The 9,236-nt window shown below is 52.6% G+C and overlaps 2 protein-coding genes across 16 annotated transcripts in view; one reads left to right on the top strand and one right to left on the bottom strand.

Annotated features, from left to right (window-relative positions):
• Positions 1-9,236, top strand: part of TTLL9 (tubulin tyrosine ligase like 9) — a 74,659-nt gene that overhangs the window by 39,180 nt on the left and 26,243 nt on the right. For 4 of the 14 annotated variants that reach the window (XM_073308717.1, XM_073308716.1, XM_073308728.1 and 1 more), the window contains exons 1-2: positions 1,558-1,634; positions 2,568-2,614. In XM_073308717.1, coding sequence (XP_073164818.1) covers positions 1,620-1,634; positions 2,568-2,614 — 62 coding nt within the window. In that variant the 5' untranslated portion in view covers positions 1,558-1,619. The other 10 variants (XM_073308720.1, XM_073308723.1, XM_073308726.1 and 7 more) reach the window with 8 other exon arrangements.
• LOC140896711 (uncharacterized) overlaps positions 6,894-9,236 on the bottom strand; it is a 29,939-nt gene continuing 27,596 nt past the window's right edge. Inside the window, exons 2-3 of one of the 2 annotated variants that reach the window (XM_073308735.1) lie at positions 8,146-9,085; positions 6,894-7,557 (exon numbers count right to left, since the gene is read on the bottom strand). In XM_073308735.1, the coding sequence (XP_073164836.1) occupies positions 7,016-7,557; positions 8,146-8,728 (1,125 nt within the window). In that variant the 5' untranslated portion in view covers positions 8,729-9,085 and the 3' untranslated portion in view covers positions 6,894-7,015. The remainder of the gene's footprint in view (positions 7,558-8,145; positions 9,086-9,236) is intronic. The other variant, XM_073308734.1, reaches the window with a different exon arrangement.

Raw genomic sequence — 9,236 nt, 5'->3', positions numbered from 1 at the left:
ACTGCATTCATGAGTACACTCCTTATTTACAGACATACCTCCATCAACCCACTCCCCAAGGCATGCCAGCTGACAGCAGTAACCACCTGCCCTGTTTGCTACATGCTCATGCCCAGCAGCGAGAGGCATTCAGGCAAAACTCCTGATCCAAACATTTCTGAACTTTGGAGGACTTTGGATCTGGTTGGGTGCTAGCCTGGGACTGAGACAATTGCGGTTTGATTTTCGCCACAGGTACTCCCTGTGTGACCTTGGGCAAAACCCTTAGTCTCCCTGTGCCTCCGTTCCCCATCTGGGGGGGGGCAAATCCCTTAGTCTCCCTGTGCCTCCGTTCCCCATCTGGGGGGGGGGGCAAATCCCTTAGTCTCCCTGTGCCTCCGTTCCCCATCTGGGGCGGGGGGGAATCCCCTAGTCTCCCTGTGCCTCCGTTCCCCATCGGGGGGGGGGGAATCCCTTAGTCTCCCTGTGCCTCCGTTCCCCATCGGGGGGGGGGGGAATCCCTTAGTCTCCCTGTGCCTCCGTTCCCCATCTGGGGGGGGGGCAAATCCCTTAGTCTCCCTGTGCCTCCGTTCCCCATCTGGGGGGGGGGCAAATCCCTTAGTCTCCCTGTGCCTCCGTTCCCCATGGGGGGGGGGGATCCCTTAGTCTCCCTGTGCCTCCGTTCCCCATCTGGGGGGGGGGGCAAATCCCTTAGTCTCCCTGTGCCTCCGTTCCCCATCTGGGGCGGGGGGGAATCCCCTAGTCTCCCTGTGCCTCCGTTCCCCATGGGGGGGGGGGATCCCTTAGTCTCCCTGTGCCTCCGTTCCCCATCTGGGGCGGGGGGGAATCCCCTAGTCTCCCTGTGCCTCCGTTCCCCATGGGGGGGGGGATCCCTTAGTCTCCCTGTGCCTCCGTTCCCCATCTGGGCAACAGAGATAATGGCGGTAAGTCACGCTGTGAAGCTGGATCCGTCACATATTGTGAGGTGCTCGGTAGGATGGTAAGGGGGGGGGCAGGCTTCGGTCCTTGTGACTTTATACCCTGCTGTACCCACTGTGCCTTTCGGGCGTTCAGCTCTTTGGGGCAGGGATCCCGTTCGCACGCTGCCTGCTGTACAGCTTCGAGCACCCGGCCCCAGGCCAGGGTGGAAGGGCGTGGACGGGGGTGAGCCTGCGTTTGAAAACAGGCTGCAGGCAGGTTGAAATAACGTCGGGTCTCTCTCGCACCCAGCAGCTGAGGCTTTCAAAGCCAGGTCCTGACACCACTGTGCCGGGGGGCGACGGGGGGGGGGGGACGACACACGTGATCTGCCTTTGTGAGGTGGGGAAACTGAGGCCGAAAGAGCCCTTGACTGGACAAAGGTCTGACCCTCCACGGCAGAGGCAGGAACAGAACCCGTGACCCTGCAGTTCTTCCTCAGGCAAGGCGCCCAGAGGAGTCAATGGGGATTTGTCCGGACTCAAGGGCAGACAGAGGTTGTGGCGCCCCCCCCCCGCAGCCCCCGGCCGCCCGGGCACGAGCCGCGGCACCTGGCCCCGCCCCCAGCGCGGTGGGCGGGGGAAGAGGTTGGTTGCTATGGGGACGAGACGCGCAAGATGGCGGCGGCTCGGGGGTGACCCCAACCGCGGGGAGGCGGCGCCATGGCGAAGAATAAGGTGAGGGCCGCGCGGCCCCACCTTCCCCTCGGGGTCACGCGGCCTGGGGGGGCCCGGCCCCCCCTTCCCCTCGGGGTCACGCGGACGGAGCGGCCCGGCCCCCCCTCCCCTCGGGGTCACGCGGCCCGGGGGGGCCCGGCCCCCCTGCAGCTGGGCAGGCCGCCCCACGGGCTGGGTACACGCACTGTGCCCCCCCGGAAGCGGCCCCTGGACACCCTAATAGCAGCCAGGCCTGTACAAATCTAGGGTCCCCCCCGCCCCCCCCCCTTGCGACAGTGTTACTGGCAAAAAGAACAGGAGGACTTGTGGCACCTTAGAGACTAACCCATTTATTTGAGCATGAGCTTTCGTGAGCTCCAGCTCACTTCATTGTCACTGGGGCCCTGCGCGGACGCAGAATGTGTGTCCGCATCCAACCCGCCATCCTCAAACATGGTCCGCGGGTATAAAGCAGATCTCCACCGATTTGCAGGGCTCTGCTTGTAATAGTTGGTGTGTGCCTTAAAGCCCCATCTCCTGGAGGCAAGTGATTACAGGAAAATCACAGCTTTCCTTTTTATTCTAAGGTAAGTCTCTAGCCCTTGTGGTTGCAGGGAAAGCCTGAGAATGGGAACCCTAATAGGCTGACATCCAGAGGGCAAATCAAAAGAACACCAAATGCATTTTTAAAATATCTCATGAAGTGTTGGCATGGTTGTTATTTAAATGCCAACAGTGTGCTTGAAAACAGTCCCTGCTCTAAAAAGTTTGGGTCAGGTTCAGCCCTGATTGGCAAGTGCTGTATATGCCAGCATCCTAGTGAAAACTGTAAAGATACTGGTGAAATTTCACAGGACAAAGTGCCCTCCAAGGGGCTGTCCACAACTTATTCTGCACCAGCCTTATTCTCCCCATTTAATTGTTATAAGTTATTTTCTACTTGTCTTGTTGCAGAATGCAGGCCACAAAGGGTCTTATGGCTACCAGAAGCTGAAAGAACGGTGAGTGATTCTTTTTCTGAAGCGTAGATTGAATGACATGTTTGCATGTGGACATGAAGAGGGTGGGTATATGCTATGTATTACTTCACATTTGTTTCTCATTCCGAGAACTGGTCAGTGGCCTTTGTGCAATCATTGTTCCCTCCACAACTATTCTGATAAACAGGGTTTTGCCTGCCTTTGATGGTCATGCTTCTTTTCAAATAGGAATTGGTATTGTCACTTCAGTCATAGATCCTTGGGCTTGTATATTCCTTACTAATATATCTTTGTGATAATGATTCGAGTTGGTTGGAAAAATTCTGACAAAACATTTTTTGTCATAACTTAAATATTTTGTGGAGTCAGTGCAATTTTGGCAAAGTTCCTCCAGCAACTAGACATGTCTCAAAATATTTCCATCAGAAACTTGCCTGTTTTTTTGCCAGCTTGCCTGCCCAGCTCCTTGGCAGGCTGCTGGGAAGGATGGGTTTCCAGTGTCCATGGCTCTGGGGTAGCCCTCTAGGGGGATTATCTCAGAGTCTAGGACTTCAGGGCTCCAGGGTCTGCAGTTCCAAGCAGACTACCCCAGAGCCAGGGCTCCAGAATTTCAAAATGTTGGGGTTTTGTTCCAAATGGGAACAAAACCAAAATTTCAGAATCCCCCTGAAATGAGATCTATTTCTCTGCCCAGAACTAATCATGATCTTGCATCATCCCAAAGCATCCCAAATGTAATAAACTGATGTTCAGACTGTGTAGGGAATCATTTCATGCACAACTAAAATGCAGCTACATCTGGGGTGAAGTACGGCAAATAGTTAACAGTGCTTGGTAACAGTGCATAACAATTTAGCACAAGAAATAGACAGTATCAGTTGAATGAGCAGGGGGAATTCTAGATATGCAAAATAATTACTTGAGATGGAACTTGACCAGGACACTGAAATTAACCCAAAGTTTCTTGGTGTTTTTAATGACTACAGGTGGTCAGTACCTTGTTTTTGTATCATATTTGAAAAATAGTACCTCCAGCACCATAGCACTTCATAACACAATTAGGGGCATTGATTATTTACAGACTTAGAGGAAAGAATCAGTAGGACCATTTCTTGCAGGACACAGGTGTTCCTTGGTAGCCTACATCCAGTAGTGCATCACTGACCAACCTTTTACTTAATCTGCAGGGTTGGATGGGATCATAATACAAGGTGGTATGGCTAAAATGTAATTTTATCTAATATGTAGGCTATCTTATTGATTAGAGAAGCAGTTCTCAACCAGGGGTCTGAGGCCTTCTGGGGGGTCCATGAGTCATTTCAGGGGGTCCCCAAGCCACGGTGGGCAGAAGATCCCAGCCCCAGCGCCCTGTGGGGATAAAGCCAGGAGCCCCGAACCCTGGAGTCCTGTGGGGATAAAGCCCCAATCCCCCCCTTTCCACTCCGCAGGGCTAAAGCTGGGCGCCCCGGTGGGCAGAAGCCCTGAGCCCCCAGCCCCACAGGGCTAAAGTCCAGCATCCTATGGGGCAGAAGCCCTGAGCCCCCCATCTTCTCCCCCCCATACCCCTGCAGCTGAAGCCCCACGCCCTTTCTGGAGTCTGCTGGGCCCTGGAAATTTTAGAGCATGTTGGGGGAAGCCTCAGGGTATGTCTACACTACGGAATAAGGTCGAATTTATAGAAGTCGGTTTTTAGAAATCGGTTTTATATATTCGAGTGTGTGTGTCCCCACAGAAAATGCTCTAAGTGCATTAAGTGCATTAACTCAGCGGAGCGCTTCCACAGTACCGAGGCTAGAGTCGACTTCCGGAGCGTTGCACTGTGGGTAGCTATCCCACAGTTCCCGCAGTCTCCGCTGCCCATTGGAATTCTGGGTTGAGATCCCAATGCCTGATGGGGCTAAAACATTGTCGCGGGTGGTTCTGGGTACATATCGTCAGGCCCCCGTTCCCTCCCTCCCTCCGTGAAAGCAAGGGCAGACAATCATTTCGCGCCTTTTTTCCTGAGTTACCTGTGCAGACGCCATACCACGGCAAGCATGGAGCCCGCTCAGGTAACCGTCACCCTATGTCTCCTGGGTGCTGGCAGACGCGGTACGGCTTTGCTGCACAGTAGCAGCAACCCCTTGCCTTGTGGCAGCAGACGGTGCAATACGACTGGTAGTCGTCCTCGTCGTGTCCGAGGTGCTCCTGGCCACGTCGGCTGGGAGCGCCTGGGCAGACATGGGCGCAGGGACTAAATTTGGAGTGACTTGACCAGATCATTCTCTTTAGTCCTGCAGTCAGTCCTATTGAACCGTCTTATGGTGAGCGGGCAGGCGATACGGATTGCTAGCAGTCGTACTGTACCATCTTCTGCCAGGCAGGCAAGAGATGAGGATTGCTAGTAGTCGTATTGTACCATCTTCTGCCGAGCAGCCATGAGATGTGGATGACATGCAGTCCTTCTGCACCGTCTGCTGCCAGCCAAAGATGTAAAAGATAGATGGAGTGGGTCAAAACAAGAAATAGACCAGATTTGTTTTGTACTCATTTGCCTCCTCCCCTGTCTAGGGGACTCATTCCTCTAGGTCACACTGCAGTCACTCACAGAGAAGGTGCAGCGAGGTAAATCTAGCCATGTATCAATCAGAGGCCAGGCTAACCTCCTTGTTCCAATAAGAACGATAACTTAGGTGCACCATTTCTTATTGGAACCCTCCTTGAAGTCCTGCCTGAAATACTCCTTGATGTAAAGACACCCCCTTTGTTGATTTTAGCTCCCTGAAGCCAACCCTGTAAGCCGTGTCGTCAGTCGCCCCTCCCACCGTCAGAGCAACGGCAGACAATCGTTCCGCGCCTTTTTTCTGTGCGGACGCCATACCAAGGCAAGCATGGAGGCCGCTCAGCTCACTTTGGCAATTAGGAGCACATTAAACACCACACGCATTATCCAGCAGTATATGCAGCACCAGAACCTGGCAAAGCGATACCGGGTGAGGAGGCGACGTCAGCGCGGTCACGTGAGTGATCAGGACATGGACACAGATTTCTCTGAAAGCATGGGCCCTGCCAATGCATGCATCATGGTGCTAATGGGGCAGGTTCATGCTGTGGAACGCCGATTCTGGGTTCGGGAAACAAGCACAGACTGGTGGGACCACATAGTGTTGCAGGTCTGGGACGATTCCCAGTGGCTGCGAAACTTTCGCATGCGTAAGGGCACTTTCATGGAACTTTGTGACTTGCTTTCCCCTGCCCTGAGGCGCATGAATACCAAGATGAGAGCAGCCCTCACAGTTGAGAAGCGAGTGGCGATAGCCCTGTGGAAGCTTGCAACGCCAGACAGCTACTGGTCAGTTGGGAATCAATTTGGAGTGGGCAAATCTACTGTGGGGGCTGCTGTGATGCAAGTAGCCCACGCAATCAAAGATCTGCTGATATCAAGGGTAGTGACCCTGGGAAATGTGCAGGTCATAGTGGATGGCTTTGCTGCAATGGGATTCCCTAACTGTGGTGGGGCCATAGACGGAACCCATATCCCTGTCTTGGCACCGGAGCACCAAGCCGCCGAGTACATAAACCGCAAGGGGTACTTTTCGATAATGCTGCAAGCTCTGGTGGATCACAAGGGACGTTTCACCAACATCAACGTGGGATGGCCGGGAAAGGTGCATGATGCTCGCATCTTCAGGAACTCTGGTCTGTTTCAAAAGCTGCAGGAAGGGACTTTATTCCCAGACCAGAAAATAACCGTTGGGGATGTTGAAATGCCTATATGTATCCTTGGGGACCCAGCCTACCCCTTAATGCCATGGCTCATGAAGCCGTACACAGGCAGCCTGGACAGTAGTCAGGAGCTGTTCAACTACAGGCTGAGCAAGTGCAGAATGGTGGTAGAATGTGCATTTGGACGTTTAAAGGCGCGCTGGCGCAGTTTACTGACTCACTTAGACCTCAGCGAAACCAATATTCCCACTGTTATTACTGCTTGCTGTGTGCTCCACAATATCTGTGAGAGTAAGGGGGAGATGTTTATGGCGGGGTGGGAGGTTGAGGCAAATCGCCTGGCTGCTGGTTATGTGCAGCCAGACACCAGGGCGGTTAGAAGAGCACAGGAGGGCGCGGTACGCATCAGAGAAGCTTTGAAAACCAGTTTCATGACTGGCCAGGCTACGGTGTGAAAGTTCTGTTTGTTTCTCCTTGATGAAACCCCCCGCCCCTTGGTTCACTCTACTTCCCTGTAAGCTAACCACCCGCCCCATCTCCCTTCAATCACCGCTTGCAGAGGCAATAAAGTCATTGTTGCTTCACATTCATGCATTATTTATTCATTCATCACACAAATAGGGGGATGACTACCAAGGTATCCCAGGAGGGGTGGTGGAGGAGGGAAGGAAAATGCCACACAGCACTTTAAGCACAGCACTTTAAAAGTTTACAACTTTAAAATTTATTGAATGACAGCCTTCTTTTTTTTGGGCAATCCTCTGTGGTGGAGTGGCTGGTTGGCCGGAGGCCCCCCCACCGCGTTCTTGGGCGTCTGGGTGTGGAGGCTATGGAACTTGGGGAGGAGGGCGGTTGGTTACAGAGGGGCAGCAGTGGCAGTCTGTGCTCCAGCTGCCTTTGCTGCAGCTCAACCATACACTGGAGCATACTGGTTTGGTCCTGCAGCAGCCTCAGCATTGAATCCTGCCTCCTCTCATCACGCTGCCGCCACATTTGAGCTTCAGCCCTGTCTTCAGCCCGCCACTTACTCTCTTCAGCCCGCCACTTACTCTCTTCAGCCCGCCACCTCTCCTCCCGGTCATTTTGTGCTTTCCTGCACTCTGACATTATTTGCCTCCACGCATTCGTCTGTGCTCTGTCAGTGTGGGAGGACAGCATGAGCTCGGAGAACATTTCATTGCGAGTGCGTTTTTTTTTCTTTCTAAGCTTCACTAGCCTCTGGGAAGGAGAAGATCCTGTGATCATTGAAATACATGCAGCTGGTGGAGAAAAAAAAAGGGACAGCAGTATTTAAAAAGACACATTTTATAAAACAGTGGCTACACTCTTTCAGGGTAAACCTTGCTGTTAACATTACATACATAGCACATGTGCTTTCGTTACAAGGTCGCATTTTGCCTCCTCCCACCGCGTGACTACCCCCTCAACCTTCCCCCCTCCCTGTGGCTAACAGCGGCGAACATTTCTGTTCAGCCACAGGCAAACAGCCCAGCAGGAATGGGCTCCTCTGAGTGTCCCCTGAAGAAAAGCACTCTATTTCAACCAGGTGACCATGAATTATATCTCACTCTCCTGAGGATAACACAGAGAGATAAAGAACGGATGTTGTTTGAATACCAGCAAACATACACTGCAATGCTTTGTTCTACAATGATTCCCGAGTACGTGTTACTGGCCTGGAGTGGTAAAGTGTCCTACCATGAAGGACGCAATAAGGCTGCCCTCCCCAGAAACCTTTTGCAAAGGCTTTAGGACTACATCTAGGAGAACCGCATATGCCAGGGCAAAGTAATCCTTTCACATGCTTGCTTTTAAACCATGTATAGTATTTTAAAAGGTACACTCACCAGAGGTCCCTTCTCCGCCTGCTGGGTCCAGGAGGCAGCCTTGGGTGGGTTCGGGGGGTACTGGCTCCAGGTCTAGGGTGAGAAACAGTTCCTGGCTGTCGGGAAAACCGGTTTCTCCGCTTGCTTGCTGTGAGCTATCTACAACCTCCTCCTCATCATCATCTTCTTCGTCCCCAAAACCTACTTCCGTATTGCCTCCATCTCCATTGAAGGAGTCAAACAACACGGCTGGGGTAGTGGTGGCTGAACCCCCTAAAATGGCATGCAGCTCATCATAGAAGCGGCATGTTTGGGGCTCTGACCCAGAGCAGCTGTTCGCCTCTCTGGTTTTCTGGTAGGCTTGCCTCAGCTCCTTCAGTTTCACGCGGCACTGCTTGGGGTCCCTGTTATGGCCTCTGTCCTTCATGCCCTGGGAGATTTTGACAAAGGTTTTGGCATTTTGAAAACTGGAACGGAGTTCTGATAGCACGGATTCCTCTCCCCAAACAGCGATCAGATCCCGTACCTCCTGTTCGGTCCATGCTGGAGCTCTTTTGCGATTCTGGGACTCCATCATGGTCACCTGTGCTGATGAGCTCTGCATGGTCACCTGCAGCTTGCCACGCTGGCCAAACAGGAAATGAGATTCAAAAATTCGTGGTTCTTTTCCTGTCTACCTGGCCAGTGCATCTGAGTTGAGAGTGCTGTCCAGAGCGGTCAGAATGGAGCACTCTGGGATAGCTCCCGGAGGCCAATACCATCGAATTGTGTCCACAGTACCCCAAATTCGAGCCAGGAACGTCGATTTAAGCGCTAATCCACTTGTCAGGGGTGGAGTAAGGAAATCGATTTTAAGAGCCCTTTAAGTCGAAATAAAGGGCTTCATTGTGTGGACGGGTGCAGGTTTACATCGATTTAACGCTGCTAAATTCGACCTAAAGTCCTAGTGTAGACCAGGGCTCTGAAAGAAGAAGGTTGAGAACCCCTGGATTAGAGGATAACTAGAAGGTCTGAACTATCAAAGTAAAAAGGGGAGTGAGATGCTCTGCACTTCAGGAGATTACATTATATTTACATATACTGGTTAAGGCATACATGAAAATGATTTTGGT

The sequence above is a fragment of the Lepidochelys kempii genome, chromosome 13 (genome assembly GCF_965140265.1).
Source record: "Lepidochelys kempii isolate rLepKem1 chromosome 13, rLepKem1.hap2, whole genome shotgun sequence".
In the NCBI taxonomy this organism is placed as follows: Eukaryota; Metazoa; Chordata; order Testudines; family Cheloniidae; genus Lepidochelys; species Lepidochelys kempii.
This window is presented reverse-complemented; position numbering and strand designations above follow the sequence as displayed.